The 18,943-nt window shown below is 42.0% G+C and overlaps 2 protein-coding genes across 2 annotated transcripts; both read right to left on the bottom strand.

The window, feature by feature from the left end:
• Positions 1 to 2,443: 2,443 nt before the first annotated feature.
• vsig10l (V-set and immunoglobulin domain containing 10 like) lies at positions 2,444 to 12,457 on the bottom strand. Its single transcript, XM_048261207.1, has 12 exons — positions 12,235 to 12,457; positions 11,506 to 11,829; positions 11,050 to 11,322; positions 10,246 to 10,512; positions 9,335 to 9,580; positions 8,895 to 9,173; positions 8,303 to 8,395; positions 6,731 to 6,958; positions 3,070 to 3,183; positions 2,772 to 2,812; positions 2,599 to 2,676; positions 2,444 to 2,491 (listed from the first exon to the last, which is right to left on the bottom strand). The coding sequence occupies exons 1-12, from the start codon at positions 12,302 to 12,304 to the stop codon at positions 2,444 to 2,446; spliced, it is 2,061 nt and encodes a 686-aa protein (XP_048117164.1). The 5' UTR covers positions 12,305 to 12,457.
• A 1,289-nt stretch (positions 12,458 to 13,746) lies between these two features.
• etfb (electron transfer flavoprotein subunit beta) lies at positions 13,747 to 17,917 on the bottom strand (the record flags this gene model as incomplete). Its single annotated transcript, XM_048260106.1, is given in 5 exon segments — positions 13,747 to 14,408; positions 15,034 to 15,245; positions 15,812 to 15,970; positions 16,982 to 17,044; positions 17,759 to 17,917. Coding segments are annotated over 4 exon segments (552 nt in total), but the record flags the coding sequence as incomplete, so codon positions are not given.
• Between the last annotated feature and the right edge of the window lie 1,026 nt (positions 17,918 to 18,943).

Below are 18,943 nucleotides of genomic sequence, written 5' to 3'. Positions count from 1 at the left end.
GCATGATTTAGAATCATGAAGTAGACTGTGTAGGTGCTTAATGTAGGAAAAGCATGATTTAGAATCATGAAGTAGACTGTGTAGGTGCTTAATGTAGGAAAGGCATGATTTAGAATCATGAAGTAGACTGTGCAGGTGCTTAATGTAGGAAAGGCATGATTTAGAATCATGAAGTAGACTGTGCAGGTGCTTAATGTTGGAAAAGCATGATTTAGAATCATGAAGTAGACTGTGCAGTTGCTTAATGTAGGAAAGGCATGATTTAGAATCATGAAGTAGACTGTGCAGGTGCTTAATGTAGGAAAGGCATGATTTAGAATCATGAAGTAGACTGTGCAGGTGCTTAATGTAGGAAAAGCATGATTTAGAATCATGAAGTAGACAGTGCAGGTGCTTAATGTAGGAAAAGCATCAAACTGGGAGGAATCTGAAGCAGAGTTAATAATTTGGTTTGCAGAAAGAGCTCTGGTGTGAATGTAGGCAGAGATTGCTTCTTTTGCTGGAGTTCATCCTCATCCTCCTCCTCCTCCTCTAGTGACCCCTCACATAACCACCCACAAGTGCACCAGTCCCTGAGCAACATAGCCATTAAACCCGTCATATAAAAGCACACCTAATCTGAAAGAAAAAAAACAGGTAGTAGAATGATGCATGGAGTTTATTATTTTCACCAACGATGATTTATATGTACATGTATTCATTTAGCTGACCCTTTTATCCAGAGGGACTAATGAACAATAATATTCAAGTTACAGTGCAACAGGACAATAAATACTTTTGAATAAATGATAACCCATTTGTTTGGTACCAGTCCATGAGCAACATAGCCATTAAACCAGTCATATAAAGCCACACTAATCTGAAAGAAAAAAAACAGGTAGTAGAATGATGCATGGAGTTTATTATTTTCACCAACGATGATTTATATGTACATGTATTCATTTAGCTGACCCTTTTATCCAGAGGGACTAATGAACAATAATATTCAAGTTACAGTGCAACAGGACAATAAATACTTGAATAAATGATAACCCATTTGCTTGGTTTACACTTTAAATGAGAGAGAGATAGAGAGATAGATGGATAGAGAGATAGATGTTCAGTGACTTGATTTTTGTTTTGTATCCATCCCCTCACTTATGCTCGTCAGTAACCTTTTCTTTGAGTTGTTTGGAGTGTTATTTTGTCGTCATGATGGAACTATAGCCAGGAATAATGATTGACCAGTGACTGGACCTTCCAGACGCAGGTGTCTATATTACTATACGTACTGCACTGAGGTGATCTCCATTCCACTAACTCCACTGAGGTGATCTCCATTCCACTCACTGCACTGAGGTGATCTCCTTGTGATACTATTCACTCATTGTGATACTATTAGCCCCAATTGGCTGGTCTGCTGTTGATTTAGGTCAGTTACTTTAAGGGGGGTGAATATTTATTCTTATAATGTACATTACTTTGTAGAAATGTGCTTTCACTTTAACAAGAGGGGATTTTTGTAAATTATTGTAAAAAAAAGGGCAAATTATTTTTTTTAAAGATTCTTTTTATTAAAGCAATAAAAGGGGGGAATTATTTTTATAGGCACTGTACTTTTCTGCATCCAGCTATGGGTAGCCCAGATTTGCACTTGACATCAGGACAAACAGTCCTTCAAATGCTCCCTTAAAGGCCAGCTTAATGTGGCTTCCTAAAATGATACACATCTGCAAGCAGCATCAGCATTATCCTCACCTCACCTCTGCAGGGAATTCTTGAGATAGGCGCTTCTGAAAAAACACCCTGTCTCACTGCTGATGCTACTAACTAGTCCAATGACACATCAGATAGATAGATATAGATACTTTATTGATCCCCAAAGGGAAATTCAAGACTTTCATTAGAACTTTTATGTGATCTTCAGACACATTGCATTCTCACTGATTAAGCAAAAAAATATTTATTTTTGCAGCTACATCGATTTATATACATTTAATAATTAAGTTGAATGACAAATCAGATGGTAAACATGAACAATAAGACATCTCACAGAGTTACAATTAAGAGCCTACTAATAGAGCTAGGCATCAATTAAGAGCCTACTAATAGAGGTAGGCATCAATTAAGAGCCTACTAATATTAGGAAGGCATCAATTAAGAGCCTACTAATAGAGGAAGGCATGTCCATTATGGTACCTAAAAAGGCATAGGAAGTTAACAGAAATACAAGATTCGATACAAAAGCTGATGTCAACAATAAATATGAACAAATACTTACATTGCAAATAAAAGCATTTCAAAATCGTTAAAAACATATACACACACACACACACACACACACACACACACACACACACACACACACACACACACACACACACACACACACACACACACACACACACACACACACACACATAAGAGCAGAAAGGCAAGTCAGCTTGTTTTATACAGGGGCTCCTCACAGGGGCTCTGAGGGCATAGGACGAGAGTGCCCCGCAACAGGAGGCTAGAGAGAGAGAGAGAAAAAAATAAAGAAAGAGATTAAAGTTTTGATTTGAATAAACAACTATCAAATGTTCAGGAGGTAGGCCTACTAAGAATTGAGTTCATTACCTGGTGAAGTCTGTAGTCTGGTGGCAATTTCAAACCGCTTGTTAAAAGGTGGTGGGGTGAGCTCAGAGTTGTTACAGCCTAGGAGAGAATATCAGAAATCAATGTTAAGTAAACGAACATGAAGTAATGATTAAACGGAACTCCACAACAATACGTCTGTGCTGATTTATTACCTTCTCCACAGCCCTGGAGACAGGATATCTTGCTTCGCTGTCTGTGAAAGCGATGCAAAGGACGAGTGCAATGTCAGTGTTAAAATATAAGTTCCAAATAAGTGCTGATTCATCTCAACATTAACGTTCAATTACAGAACAATTGTGACACAAGACGATGTAAATGAGGACACACAAAGGTAAACACCTACTCCTCTTCTTGTGGTAGAGGACACAAGGCAACACGACACAGATGAGCAGAAGGACTATATTAGATGTAAGACGATGTAAATGAGAGGACACAAAGGTGAACACCTACTCCTCTTCTTGTGGTAGAGGACACAGGGCAACACGACACAGACGACCAGAAGGACTAGCAGACTGCAGGGGATCCCAGCAGCAATGCCAGCGATGGCCGGTCCACTCAGCCCTCCTAGCACACACAGACCAGTTACGAACACACATGGACAAGTTACGAACACACACAAGTTACAAACACACACAGACAAGTTACAAACACACACAGACCAGTTACCAACACACACAGACCAGTTACGAACACACACAGACCAGTTACGAACACACACGGACCAGTTACCAACACACACAGACGAGTTAGGAACACACACAGAGACAAGTTAGAAACACACACATTAGTTAAAAACACAGATGCCATACAGGAACACACACAGACATGAGCCGACTCAGGTTAAGACTACACAACAGGGTTGGACATAATAAGCTCGTCAGTTTCTTTACATAAACAAAATCTAAACTGCAAAATATCTTAATGATGCTTGCGGTGGTCAAATCTGATAGCCTTTTGCCTTGGATGAAGGATGATTTAAGGCAAAAGGGACCGATCCACCTTCATTAAGTGTGCTTGCAAAGCAGCACACTTATTGTTCTTCTTAAGTTTTATTTTTCCCATCTCCCTAATTTTTTGTCAGCTCTAGCGCCTAGGCCCTTTGAGACAGACACCGTTCCAACTTTAAAACGTCCGGTCAGTACCGGTGTAAGTTGCTTTCGCGAAGATGGCGTCAGGGGTGGCGTGTCGTTAGATCCGCCATATTGGATTGAACAGAAAGCGAAACTAAATTTTCACAGGTCACAAATTTGGTGAGCGCCCGCGAAACTTGGCGTACATTATCCTTGGACCAAGCCTCACAAAAGTTACCAGAAGGATTTTTGATTTTTCAAAGCGTTTGCCCGTCACAGCCAAACGAAATCGTGGCGAAGCTCGAAACAGGAAGTCGATCCATATCTCAGGAACACTGTCACATATCGATACAAATTTTGTATTTGAACTTCGGGACTCCAATGTGAGCGTGCATAAGCTAAAAAAAAAAAAGAAAACATTCCAAAAGTTTCCAGCATTTGGCAAACCACCCACCATTGTTTGGTAACTATCCCCTTCCACATTTGCAATTGTACTGGTACATCTATCACAATGCCTTCCAAGTATGCACAATGTCTCTGGGTAGCCACAATGTCTCGGGCAACCTTGCCCAATCATGAAAATCCTTGCTCTGCCATGGGATAGTATGGACTTACGAACTGAAATGGTAAGGAGAACATTAGCTATTTATTGCTGGCGTAGTACAGTTATTTTCACATTGACGGTATTCAAATTAAATTTTTTATTATTGTTAAATATCATGATGGGAGAGTATTATTAAAAATGTTACAAGTATGCAAATGCATATGTTTACGGGCATTTAGGTTTTACTGTGTTGTTTTGTTGTAAAGACATGCAAGGCATTCTGGCAGCACTCCATAGACTACGTATTAATATGAATAGGTGTTTCTGTAAACCTAGGGACAATAAACAGCTATCTCTGTTACAAAAACGAGCTGGTAATCGCTCATTGAAGAGGGAACTATGATAAAAAGATTGTTTTCCTAAAAGCATGGAGTTCACGAAAGAATAAGCAAGCAATGTCACGTTAATGTTAAATAGCCTACATCTGAACGCTAGGTGGCAACGTTGTATTACATTTCACTAGTGTACTTGAAATACGGTGTGAGCTTCACAAGTAAGGAAGGTGCAAATATTATGTAATTGATCATGGGAAATTATTGGAAATGTTATTTCTTGTTTATTCTAATTGCAAACCACACACATCCATTTGTAATAACACGTACACTTTTAATACCTTGAAAAGACTCATTTAGTTTATTTGATGTTGCCTAGCAACGCAGCATTCAGAGCAAAGATTCTAGAACAGAGCTTCAGAGAGACACGTTTTGAGTTTGTGGCCAAGAACCTAAAATATCGGTTTCCATGTGTATGTGCTGGATGGTGTGCTTCCTTTATGAAAGTAAGTGTTTTATAGAGTTACAGACATAATGAGTCATGTTGTAGTAGTCAACATAAATGTGCCCCTTCTGTTATTAGAATGCTAAGCGGAGAAGCATGCTAAGCAGAGATTTAGTATCATTAATTTCTTGTGTGGCTAGCTATAGGGATGTTGTATACATATATATGTATGTTGCTAATTGGGATTTATGTTGTTTAGCGTAATGCCATGGTCATTTGATATGAGATGCTTACACTCGTAACTTCATCACTTATAACTTTAGGATTGCTATTTAGCACTTTAGCCCTAAAAGTAGCACCTAAGTCTGTGACAGCTTAAAAGAAGTGGCGAGGACTCCTAACGTGATGTTTTGAAATGCGTCTACTATTGTGTACAGGAGCTTCCACTGTAGGCATAACTAAGGGATGCAATAACACCACCAACAACCAAAACTAGCCTACTGATTGTCAACATGTACATTAAATGTAACGTTTCATGTGAATCAAATTAAAATGTTTTCTTTGCAAACGTAGGCATAGGCATATGGTGACAGATTAATTTAATAATGCTCCTCGTGAATCCGCAGTGGCCTTGATGAAGTGGCCACTTCTTAATGGGGCGCACTGTATGGAAGTAGGCTAAGTAAAATAGAGATGTTTCAAATAAGATAAGGTTAATCAGAATTCTACGATATGCCCGCTTGACAACGGCAGAGATAGAACTGGCCTTGGCCATAGCAACCATCCATTTAGAACGATTGGCCTTCATAGCAACCAAAGATCTGAGCTGTGTTGCAATGTGAGGCAAAGTATAGAAAGGTGATGAAATATACAGAGACAGGTCAAGAAATATAGTGCAATGTAGACAGTAGTATACAGTTGATTTACAGACGGTGGTTTAGAGTAATATGAAGTATTCCTTTATTCTGAGATAGGCTACATCAATAGGCTCTCAAAACAACCCCAGGCTCACAAAACAATCCCAAACAGACATAAGGTCTTTATAGAGCAAATCCATATAGATTATTTGTCAAATAAACCAGTAAAACAGAATTAGGGGATGGAATATACATTCACACTCATAGCACATATTTTTAAAATAAATCAGTGAAAAAGTATCCTGACAAACAAGCAGCACTTTAATGCCTTGGTCATATTTCATAATTTCAATTCTTCTCTAGGTTACCTGATAGCCCAGTTTGAGAGGTGTAAGACGCGTGACATTATTTATTTTTGCAGCCAATCACTGCTGTTGTTTTATTTTATTGATTTGATCTTAGTCATAGAAGCTAAATTCGAAGGCAGGCCACAGGTAAAATCCAACGAACCGCATTCACCCCGCAAGCCAATAGTTGAATAGCCCTCTCCTAGAGCTTTTGAGGTATTGCCACTGCTCCAACACTGAAAGTTACACACTGTTAGAATGCTTGGATCAAGCCAGGTTCAGCATAGCGTATGCCACTGTCTGCTCACGTTGGTGACCGGACCAGGGCAAGCACACTTTCGCAGTTCCCGCTGGAAATGCAGTCTAGTTTTTTAATTGCTATTTAAATTATTAGCGGCATGAATACTAAAGGGCCTGGTCTTAATAACTCACATCAAATAATTCTGATCTTCACATGAAGCATCTTTTCCCCCATGCATTTCATGTGAGGATATAACTGTGTGTGTAAAAGCTCACCTGGCCCAGTACTCAACGGCTCCGACGGCTCCCCAGCACTCTGGCCTGCCATGGGGATGACCCGGAAGTGGTATCTTGCTTTGGGGTCAAGTCCTGAGATTTCTGCACTTCTTGAGGAGGCAGGCCTCACCTGGAGGGTCTGGTATTCCTTGGCTCGCTCACTTTGGCTGACCGTTATGTTGGTGGATGGATCAGAGAGGTCAGGCCCCTTCATCTGGATATCAAAACCTGGACAGAGGCATAGCAAGAGTGAGCGTCTGTGTGGAGCAATGAAAGGCGTACACATGCTATTTATTACTGGGAAGTGAAGACCAACATACAGACCTTTAAAAACAAGGATAGTTTTGAAAATATAGACCCTTCCAACTACATAAACAAATGTGCGTTACTAAGGCATTTCCATTTTAAAGTTGACATTGTATAGAGTAGGCCTACTATGCTAAAGTCCGATACATTCTCATTACAACTTATCTGAGTTGATTTTGAACATAACAATACTACTGTCAGCACTGCCAGCACAGATAGTAGATTGTACAGGCAATTGAAAAGAAAGTACACAAAAGAAGAGGTCTTCATATCTGCCATCAAAGTTGATTACTAAATGATTATGGTAAATTCCTAACCTGACTCTCGCCAGATGAATTTCGTTCCGCTTAGCTCCGCCTAGCTCCACTCACATCCATCTGGGACCTCTTCCATTGAGAGTGATTTCAGCACCAGATTGTATGGTAGAGCCAATCAGGACGCAGGGCGGGAGTTTCATAGATGTGACATAGCGTAGAAGCGACTGTGAGACTGTTATCAGCGTCACAGGTTGGCTTTGATGTGAGTGGTTGAAGTAGCACGTCAATAGATGACGGACAAGTGGCTTATTCAATCATATGCAAGCATTTTTTGATTAGGCCCAGCCTTCTGAAGCAACACTCCAGTGGATTGGTCCCAGATGGATGAGTGGAGCTAGGCGGAACGAAATTCATCTGGTGAGAGTCAGGTTAGTAAATTCCTGGAAAGGCAGCAGAACCAGTCTCCATAGCTACATAAACAACACTAATGTCAGAGCAACCGCTTTAAGCTCCACTAGTAGAGGACAAAGTAAAAGTTTAAAAAAAGCAACAAGAAGCTAAATACATGTGAGGACAGGACATGAGTGTTAGTTTCCGTCTTTTCACTTAGCTGTAATGTTTACACCCCTATTTCACGTGTTTGGGATTCTGTCTCAAATGGTGACATATCACCACTCTCACAGTGGTTCAGCGTGTGTTTACTATAAACTTCAGCAAACCTTGGGAAAGTATGACTCATGGTGTATCACTCAAATATTGAAGGAGGGAGAGAACACTCCTTGTCCTGTCTTGCATGCCGATATATCCTTCACACAGAACTTCCCACGTAGCTTAATATTGCTACAAGCAAAGCTTCATTTTAACTAATTCAATATAAAACTAAGGATACACTTAAAGTAAAAGTAAAGTGACTGGTATTTAGCAGACGCTGTTATTCAAAGTGACATGGACTCAACAGTGGATTCCGAAATTGCAGCCAGGCCGACCAATTGTGAGCTGGTAACTCTACCTGTAACTATAGCCATAGATGGTACCTCCCAAAAGAGCATAATTACTGTTCCTTCCTCATTGGAGGAAAGACTTGCTTCTGAAATGGCAGGACCTGGAAGGAATAAGAATAAAAAGAAAGAGTTAGCAATAAAACCCAGAGCAACATGCTGCTATGGACTGCTACCAATAAAACCCAGAGCAACATGCTGCTATGGACTGCTACCAATAAAACCCAGAGCAACATGCTGCTATGGATGCTGTCAGCTGCTGGCATTCCTTGAAGCAATAAAACCCAGAGCAACATGCTGCTATGGATGCTGTCAGCTGCTGGCATTCCTTGAAGCAATAAAACCCAGAGCAACATGCTGCTATGGACTGCTGTCAGCTGCTGGCATTCCTTGAAAATAATCTCTGAGACTCCTACATAGATTTGAATGAAGTGTTATTGACATTTGTTGTCAAAATAATTCCATATCTGAAAAATCATATATTATTGGATAAGAGATGGGGAATTAACACGCTGCAACCATGTTACCTTGAATTTCCCCTGGGGATCAATAAAGTATCCATCTATCTATCTATCTATCTATCTATCGGTTATACATATATACCTGTCGGAATGATATCGCTGCTTTGTCTGCCTAAAGGATTGGCAGCAGTGCATTTGTAAGTGTGAAGGCCAGCAGTGATGATGTTGAAATTCCCAATGTGGAGCCAGGTGGTGTCCATGCTGACCTCATGGTCACTCAGAGAGCTCACATCCTCCCCAGACATTGACCAGGTCACCGTGGCATTCGGTATGGCCTCAGTGACACATCCGATGGTCACCAGCAGCTTGCCGTTCTCATTCACAGCGGCTGAGACCGAGGGGAGGAGGCCTGCTGTCTTGCCTTCATAAACAAAAAAAGAGAAAAAAAAAAAAAAAAGGAATTGAGATTGATCTCTTTTTCCATCAGTATTTTTAAACCATCATGACCTCTTGCTCAGGGCATCAGCCGATATCATATTTTAGAAACAAGAATAAGGAAGAGAGAGAGGGGTGTAAACTTGCGTGCAGTGATGTTGCACTGTCCCTGGTAAACGGGGTGGTGGACGACACATGCCACCTCTGTCCCGTCTAAGCCCTGGGGGTTATCCACGGTCATGTTGAGCTCCCCGATCCCAGCGCTGGAAGTGTTGAGAGTGGGGAAGGACAGCTGTGCCCCTGGGGTGCCCCCTGGCCACTGGCAGTGGTACTGCAGCGCTGCGCTCTCGTCCACAGCGTGAACGGAACACACAGGGCTGCCCGCAGGGCTCTCTGCGCAAGCAAAGGAGGCAGAAAATTGAACATCGCTGTGGAACTGCAGAGATCGCTTTGTAAAGCACTCACTCACACGCACACACACACAGAATTAATGATACAGCTCATTACCTCAACACTGCTGAGGATGAGCTTGCCAGCTGGCAAAATCACTTGTTACAACTATGAGCAATGTAAAATGAATATACTGCTTTCACACCATGTGTGCTGTATAAGTTATTCCAATATATGCCCAAATAAGTATAAGTATATATACTCTTTTGATCCCTTGAGGGAAATTTGGTCTCTGCGTTTATCCCAATCCGCGAATTAGTGAAACACACTCAGCACACAGTGAACACACAGTGAGGTGAAGCACACACCAATCCCAGCGCAGTGAGCTGCCTGCAACAACAGCGGCGCTCGGGGAGCAGTGAGGGGTTAGGTGCCTTGCTCAAGGGCACTTCAGCCGTGGCCTACTGGTCGGGGTTCGAACCGGCAACCCTCCGGTAACAAGTCCGAAGCGCTAACCAGTAGGCCACGGCTGTCCGAAATGTACACCAGTGAGGTCTCTAAAACACTAATGTGAAACAGTTGTTGAAATGTTGCTCTTCATATAGTCTAAATGGTGAAGACTCACTATAGATGTTAACAGTGAGTTGGTCTAAATGGTGAAGACTCACTATAGATGTTAACAGTGACACTCTTGTTCAGCTGTGCTCCAGTTTGGGTGTTTATCAGCATGCAGGTGTAAACGCCGCTCTGGCTGGTCTGGGCATTGGCGATGTGAAGTGCCCCTGGCTGGGCACTGGGGACAGCCTGTGCCATGAATGCCCAGGAGACCGCTGGCACAGGCTCCCCTTGCGCCCCGCAGGAGAACCACAGAGACTCCCCCAGAACAAAGAAGTCCTTTGTTGGGCTCACGTCCAGCATGGGTTGATCTGGTCCATCTGAGGGGACACCAGAGATGCAAGAAACACAGGTCAGAGAGATTGGCTGCTCGCTTGCTTTATTAAAAAGCCTTCCTGCAGGGATTTCATTGCGAAAAACACTCAAGAGGCTTTTGTTTAACCTGTGGAGCCCAACTATGAGTGAAGGCTAAGGGCAGGTGTGCTGGGGCACAGTGGGACTAAACAGCACGTGAGAACATGCAGGAACGCTGCTAGAGTTATTGGCCTGAGGCAAAAATGATGAAATGCAATTTCGAGTCAAATCCATATTAACTGCTCAAGAGTTGCTGCTTTTTATGAGAATAAAAATGAGAAATTGATCTGTGGAAAACAAACACCCATTGCTCAAGGGGCTAAATCACTGGAAGTTCAAGTGGAGTAAAATTAAAAGCAAGCAGTTATAGCAAATGAAGAAAAGACAAACTTGTAAATCATGTGGGGATCAATATTAAGCCAGAGGGACATCTATACCACAGCAATCATAATAGGCAAGGCACAAGCATAATAGCAGCAGGAGCCCATGTCTAGCTCACTTACACAAAACAGTGACATTCCTTGAGTAGGTTCCAAAGCTGAACGGGTTCTTAAGGGTGACGCTGTACAGGCCTGTGTCTGTTCTGCGTGGATGAATGATGGAGAGGTTCTTCCCGCTCACGGAGTAGTGAGAACCATGCTGCAGTTCTGTCCCATTGAAGAACCACTGCACCTCTTCTGCCTCTCCTTTTGCTGTGATGTAATATAAAGTGAATGTTCCATTGCCTTCAACAGCATCATTTGGCCAAGTGTGCAACGAGACTTTTTCAATTATGTCTGTGAAATCAACAAAAACAGTGACTTGGTGATTGGAAATAACATCACTAAATATTGACCAAAAGGCACCTAAGGGTTAAACACAGATCATGAACATAAACATACACCAGTGCATATACATGAAGAAAATCTGATCAGGTGATGGAGGATTTGCTGTTCTTTAATGATATGCTTTGAACTGACCATAAACTGTTAGGTTGAATAATGCTCTGCGTTCCTCCGACATCACCTGCACCACAATGACTTCATAGGTTCCAGTGTAATCAAGAGTCAAATTGCTGAATGTCAGGGAACCATCATCCTCCACCGACAGAACATCCTTATACCGAGAAGCAATTTGAGGTTCGCCAATGCCAACCGTCCAGTGAGCAATGGAGACGCCATCTTTCCACCAGGACACCTGTGGTGGTGCGTTCTGACTGGTGTAGGTAATGGCAAGGCTTACATTGGTGCCAACCAGGGCTTTGAACAATGAAGGGCCAATAGGCTTGACTGATGACTCGCATCCTGTAAAGACAGATTCAGAAAGAATAGGTGTGTGCGCGTTCTTACGTTCTTGGTATGACCTATCCAAACTAAAAGCTAGAAACCATTGGAAGAAAATGTCTACCTTGAAAGTATACAAGTTTTCTTACACCACGAACATTGGGTGAAATCCAAAAATGACAAGGTGTTAACATCGAATGGCAACGCTGAAATAGTCACCATATCAAACACATTTGAAACACTAATCCACTACACAAGAACCATCAAAATGGGCTAATTAATTCCCATTAAACATGCTGCGACTTGAAAATCAGCAGGGAACGACGAAGGACATGTTTTTTCCAACAGACTAGTATGTTGATTTATGACAACACACAGATATGCATATATGATAAAAGCATGACAAATAAAAGAACAAAGTCTGACCTCTAATAAGGAAAATCAGAAGTAGTCCAAAATACGTGTGGTGAAAATCGACGCTGTTTAAAATGAACATGTTCCTAATCAGCCAGCAGTTAGTTTATGTCTCCCTTCTTCGTCCTTGGGAAATCAGAAGTAGCCTAACCAGGGATACAATTACAACAACCACTCCTCTGTTGATGGTACGGCTCCTTTTCTAGACACAGGTAGCAGTGTCAGCATTGCCAGGTGGAACTCACCTGTGCGCGCATGGAAATCACTTTAAATACACACGTGAGAGATCGCGCCTTATTTAGTTTCCCAGTAGTCTAAAGCCATCCTTACACCAGAAGACTTTGACAATATTTGGGAAAGATTTTTGAAACTTGTAGTCTTTTGAGTAAAGCTTGAATGTGAAAGACTCCAATCTTTCACAAATCGTGTGTCTTCTGTTGTATGGGTAGCATTACGTAGCCTGTTTCATGGACGTGGTCCTTTTTTTTCTTAATACGATGTCAGCATTTCATTTCACACAATTACATTAAATAAATAGTGCTTGCCTTCTGTAGTCTACGTGTCCACAAGTGGCATACTCTGACCTCACAAAATGTCATGCATTCACAGCTTAACACCAAGTACCCCATTCTTGCAGTTGTGTTAGCCTCCCCTTCCAAACCTTTTGTACGAAAGATGAATGAGAGGCTATAGCTTATGCATATCCATGAGTCAAGGAAATTGTAATGGAATGCAGCCTGTATTTAAAGTCTAAACCATAGATAGTTGGCTCATGGCCACTGTCACATCTGAATAATTCTGTATAAAATAAAATGAAACCTAAGCAGTTTTGTTCTTTTCCTGTAAATCTTTCATTTTTGGAGCTATACCAACACGCTTATCTTCACAATCCGTATTGTGAGGGACCCCCCTCAAAGCAAAAAAAACCCCTACCAAAATGATCCAATGCATATCAAGTGGTGTAGTGTTCGCAGGATCATAAGCAGCTCTCTCTCTTCCCATCGTCCCCATTTTCCTGAGTGCAATGCTTGGGGAAGTAATGTGATTAAATGTGCGCTTTATTTCTGAACATTTACTTAATTAACAGGCACAAAAGAAAATCTCCACAGGACTCAAGCGCTCCAGACAAACAGAACATGGACTGATGAGGACGTAATTAATTTGTGAAACACTTTAAATTCCTGCTATCACTGGTTATTAATCTCCATTTCACATTCTTTGTTCAAAAATGACGCTTGCAAATGAGTAACTAAATACTTCTGGATTATATATATATATATATATATATATATATATATATATATATATATATATATATATATATATATATATATAATAGCAGCTCCTCTCTACAGAGATACATTGGTACAGACACATAAGAGCAATAATTTCACTATTATGTTGTCTTAGCCCAGCCATCTATTTACAATCAGACCTTTTTTTTTACTCATTGTGACATTGTATAGCACTGTACACTATGATTTTATTACCAGCAAAGACTCTAGTGAAGGACAGTAAAAGGGATAAGGAAAAACAGAGTTTTATTCTTCTGGATGCTTTCTGTACAATCAGAGAACAGTTACGAGGCGCTTGCGGTATTTTTTGTAATTTTTTTTTGTGTGTTTCTTAAATCCCTCTTTCATGCATCTCGTTGCTGAGAGAAACAATCTAGTCAAGATTGCCCTAATCATATAAGTGCTTAGTCATGCACAGTACCTCCTGGGTCCACGTTGAACACATAACTTAATATGGAAATTACACAGCTTACACTATGAACTTCAGGGGTGAGATGATCATAACAGGTTTGAACTTTTTCTAACATTCAAAATACTGAAGTATTCATTACAATACATCTACAGTCAGGCACCAGAGGAGAATGGAATTATAGGGCTGATGAATGTCTGCTCAAAAAGAGTGCAAAATCACCTCTTAGTCCATCAACTCATACACACAGCAATAGTGCATTACCTGGTAGAAAAGCAGCTTTATTTATAGATAAAAATAAAACACTATTGACAAAAGGCAGTCTTCAAGAAGACGGGATCTCTCAGCACCTTCTCAATATCTTACATTACTGCCACAGAAAGACTGGGAGGCGGAGCCACACGTAGAGGGGGCCATGGAGGTGGAGTCAGGAGGAGTTGGTGACATCACAATGAACTTGAGGAGAATCTGTCCTGGTTGCACTGTGGGAACGTTGAGAAAAAGACGGAAGAGAGAGAATCTAGTTCTTCAGCAGTACAGGCTAGTGACTATGGAACAAACCTTTATTGGATATACAGTTCATCCTCTTTGGCACAATTAAAGGAGATGAGATCGACTTAATTACACTGACTTAAATTAGACTGAATTAAATGTATTACAGACCTTGACATCAAACAAAACAACAGACCTTGACATCAAACAAAAGTGTAACTGACATGACTGGGCTAAATCAGACAGTTGCAAAGGGAGCAGTCAGCCCACTTTGCCTCAAACCTGGGGCTCTAGGGTACCAAACCTGCAGCTTGACTGCAATGCCAAAGAGCCAAGCTCTTTTCAGCTGTAGAGACGGCACTCCGTCACAAAGACGTGTTAGATAATGCCATCACAAAAAAGTAGGAGGACAAGATCTTCAGGAGGAATGCCAATGGTTATCAATAACTAACAAAAAGTTGACTCAACTCAACTAAAGCTGACTCAACTAACTAATCATCAAAACCGTTGGCGAATTATTCAAATAAATTCATTGCTGCAGTGATACTGTGCTGCTGCATCTAATCTCTTTTCTGCTGCTGCATGTGTAACTGCTGTAGCTCTCCAGCCTCTCACCCCATGCTACGTCTCTGTGCTCACATGTGGTCATGCGGCGTCTAGATCCTGCCCGTCTCCTTGAGTTTGGTGACCAGGTCCTCCACAGTCTCCACCTTCACCCCAGCCTCTCTCTGGGGGGGGTCGTCCACCCTCAGGATCTCGATGCGCGACGTCAGGTCCACCCCGAGGTCTGCAGGCTTCATACTTGCGATCTTCTTCTTCTTGGCTTTCTGAAAGGGCGGAGGCGGAATAGGGTACAACATGAGAGGGGGCTGGCTGTTGTGTTCATCTTAGTCTCTCTTAATGCAAACTCTAACAGACTGGCACTTTAAAAATGAGGGAAGGACTGATATGGATATGGAAAAAAAGGGTGGAAACCCAGCAAGATTGGAAGGATAACAAACAAACACAAAATGCACAACTCAACTAGGAAGAATTGAATAGGAGGACTGAGAAACCCAGTGTTCAGAACCCAGTGTTCAAATGTACAGAAAGATGAACAAGGGAACGTGAAAGACAGCAGCAGAGAGTGTGAAAGCACCATACAGTACCATGATATTGGGCAAGGTGGCGTATCTGGGTGTGAAAGCAGTATACCATGATATTGGGCAAGGTGGCGTATCTGGGTGTGAAAGCACCATACAGTACCATGATATTGGGCAAGGTGGCGTATCTGGGTGTGAAAGCACCATACAGTACCATGATATTGGGCAAGGTGGCGTATCTGGGTGTGAAAGCACCATACAGTACCATGATATTGGGCAAGGTGGCGTATCTGGGTGTGAAAGCAGTATACCATGATATTGGGCAAGGTGGCGTATCTGGGTGTGTTGAGACGCAGGTCTGCAGTCACCACTGCTGGCATGTTGATTTTAATGGTCTCCAGCCCCCCATCAACCTCTCTCACCACCTTCATCTTGTCCCCCTCTATTGTGACTTCGGAAGCAAACGTGCCCTGTGAACGAAGAAGAGACGGATTCAGAGGAAGGCAGATACATCCATCTGTGCGACATGTGAAAAGGTTGGTCATTTCTACTGCCCGATATAACATGTCAGGGAGGAATTAATGGTCCTCAAATTGATTCAAGGAAAAAGGAAGGAAAACGGAATTGTCAGCCGTTTTGTCATGCGAGCATGTAAGATGTAGACACTGAGGGGAAAAGACTATTGTGGAGAATTCAGCCTATACAATAGGACTATATTGAAAGCTCAAGTTAAAAAGATTCAATAGCAAGGAATAGCCTTCATCTCAGATTTTGAATTGATTCGATTCCATCTTACGAACAAAGACGAATCAGAGAGAGAGAGCGAGCGAGAGAGAGAGAGAGATAGACAGAGGGAGGACGGGATGGAGTGGAAGAGAGATATCCTTCTCTACCACAAAAGCAACTCAGTCACCTTTCCATTCAGGCATTTAGAAAGCATTTGGAAAGACAAGCACATCCATCCCGGAGGGACCATTGAGCTTACCAAACAAACTGATCATGCACTATGAGTTTGCCCAGCATGACCTCTAGTGGTAAGAATGGGTTACACACATGCACGCACGCACACACGCACACACACACACACACACACACACACACACACCCTCCCCACAAAGGTGACTGGCTGACTTTGCCCTGGGATTTTGGAAAGCTCTATTCCTAGTGCTAGCTAAATCAAACTGGTCTCATCTCACCCTGATAAGATACACGACTGAAAACTTTCACACAATATACCATGCAGTAGAAAACAAACAAGTGTTCACTGTAATGTCCATGAAAATAGTAGTAGTAGGAGTAGGCATAGCAAGGGTGAAAAAAACAAAACACACACGCACCTCTCATTTGAAAGAGTTTCAAGCGAGAATGACAACACAATCTATTATATCACTTGTGATGTGAGTCTTAGGCCAACAGCAGAAAGTGGTGCAAAGGTCATCATCAAGGATAAGCTAAGCCTGCCAAGCTGACCACATACTGACCTGGGGCCAGTCCAACAAGGCTGCTGTCATCTGACCAGTCTGGTTGCAGTCATCATCGATGGCCTGTGAATGTACACACAAACACACACATGAGAAACACAAACGCCACCGTACAAGTAAACAAGTGGGGAGGAGTCATGGAATTACTCTGCCAGAACAAGCACCCCAGCTAACTGCAGTCATTTCCCCTCACACACTCAGAGTGCTTGTAAATCTTACTTTGAGTAACACGTTGATGGGCCGACGTGCTTTAAAGTGCAAGCTCCTTGGTGCCGAGTGTGGAGTGAATTTGGGAGATTAATGATACTAATCAGACCAATGAGGGGGCCCTTCTCCCTGGTTGAAATTAGCCTAATCCCCTTAAGCCTGTTTAATTTGCCTCCGACTGAACTTCACTGACAGGCAGATGCTGAGAGTGAGCGATAGAGAGGAGCAAGAGAAGACTCGAGAGAAACACAAACTAAAATAAAACAAACCCTTGAGGACACTGGGACTGGGAAACTTAAAAGGACAGCCGAGCACTGTCAACGCCCTGCTGAGGCAGAAGGCAAATACTGCCGGCCTACAAAGGGATGAATGAACAAAAAATAAACAAGAACAAACAAACTAACTAGATAAAATGAAGAGAATAAAAAACAAATAACTTCTTCCAGCACACTCTGAACATATTATGCATACAGCTGTTGAACACTGATTGCTGGTTATGATGGAGATGCACCAAGAGTGCTGTTGTTTGATGTGTTTACGTCCTGTGGTGGACGTTTTTGTGGTTCGCACCTGTTTTCCAAGGATGACGAGCTTTGCCTCCTCCTTCTTGGCAAGGGCTGCCATGATCTTGGAGACCTGCAGGGGGCCCAGGGTCTCGTAATCCTTGCCAGTAACCTCAACGTGGATGCCTCTGTCCGCTCCCATGGCCAACGCTGTGCGAATGGTTTCCTGGAGATAGGACACAAAAGGGACAGATTCTGTTTACGGTGGCTACACAAGCACAGACAGCAGCTTGATGTTTCTTTATGAATACTCAAAGACATGCAAAGACAAAGACTTGCAGACTATAAAGCCTGCCAGCTTTTACAGTTTGCATGTCTTTGCTCAGAGCAACAGTGGGGAGTAATGGTGGCTTAAGCACACATCCACGGCTGCCTATGGACCAGCTGGTGAAAAACCGAATGCATCCACCAACACTACTCATAATGATGACAACAGATGTGAATCACACATGTCGGGAGCACATAATGTTTTCACCACAACAGATGTGATAAGGGGTTTATTTAAGGGTGTTGCACAGAATACCTTAAATTGTTTCTTTAGTTAAGGAAAAATGTTAAGGGATACTGCATTGAAAGGGATTTACCGTCACGAAAATTCTATTGAGATTGTTCCACAGCTGTAACTAGCTGGCTAGTAGGTGATGTCATCAGTTAGCAACCCACCGAACACAGTGAAGTTTAATGATCTTATTTATCTCACCTTAAGAATATTCACTGAAATTATCCAGGTAGCAAGTAAAGCATGTTATAGACATGCACTGAGCAATACTAGCTGGCTAGTTAGAAATGATCCTGACTCATCAGTGCACCAAAACGAACTTTTTTGTTAATGTTTTGCCTAGCGAACCGAACCGAAGCTCATGGCAGGCTAACAAGACATCCACATCCACATGAAGTTAACGTTAGCCTACCACTAACGTCATGTAAACCACACAATAACAATAAGGCATGTTGCTGATGGGCCTATTTGACAAGGTAAGCATATTAGCAGAGGTTTTATTTTTAATTGTATAATTTTCAAAAAAGTATAATTACAAGTTGCACTACTTTTTTTATTGGTTGTATTGGCTACAAGATGTTTGCACTAGCACATGGTCAAAAATCTTTGAAGCAGCATGACACAACTTGTGCTTCAAAACGCAGTTAAAAGCCTCTGGTGTCCGTGGCTAGGGATGGGCATCGTTAAAATTAT

Source organism: Alosa alosa, chromosome 13, assembly GCF_017589495.1.
Source record: "Alosa alosa isolate M-15738 ecotype Scorff River chromosome 13, AALO_Geno_1.1, whole genome shotgun sequence".
In the NCBI taxonomy this organism is placed as follows: Eukaryota; Metazoa; Chordata; class Actinopteri; order Clupeiformes; family Clupeidae; genus Alosa; species Alosa alosa.
This window is presented reverse-complemented; position numbering and strand designations above follow the sequence as displayed.

Coding starts and splice junctions, on each gene's coding strand:
- vsig10l (XM_048261207.1), bottom strand. CDS start 12,304: ATGTTCATTTTAAACAGCGTCGATTTTCACCACACGTATTTTGGACTA. Junction 6,959..8,302: donor ATCTATGGCTATAGTTACAG/GTAGAGTTACCA, acceptor GCCTCTGTCCAG/GTTTTGATATCCAGATGAAG. Junction 2,492..2,598: donor CAGACTACAGACTTCACCAG/GTAATGAACTCA, acceptor CTCTCTCTCTAG/CCTCCTGTTGCGGGGCACTC.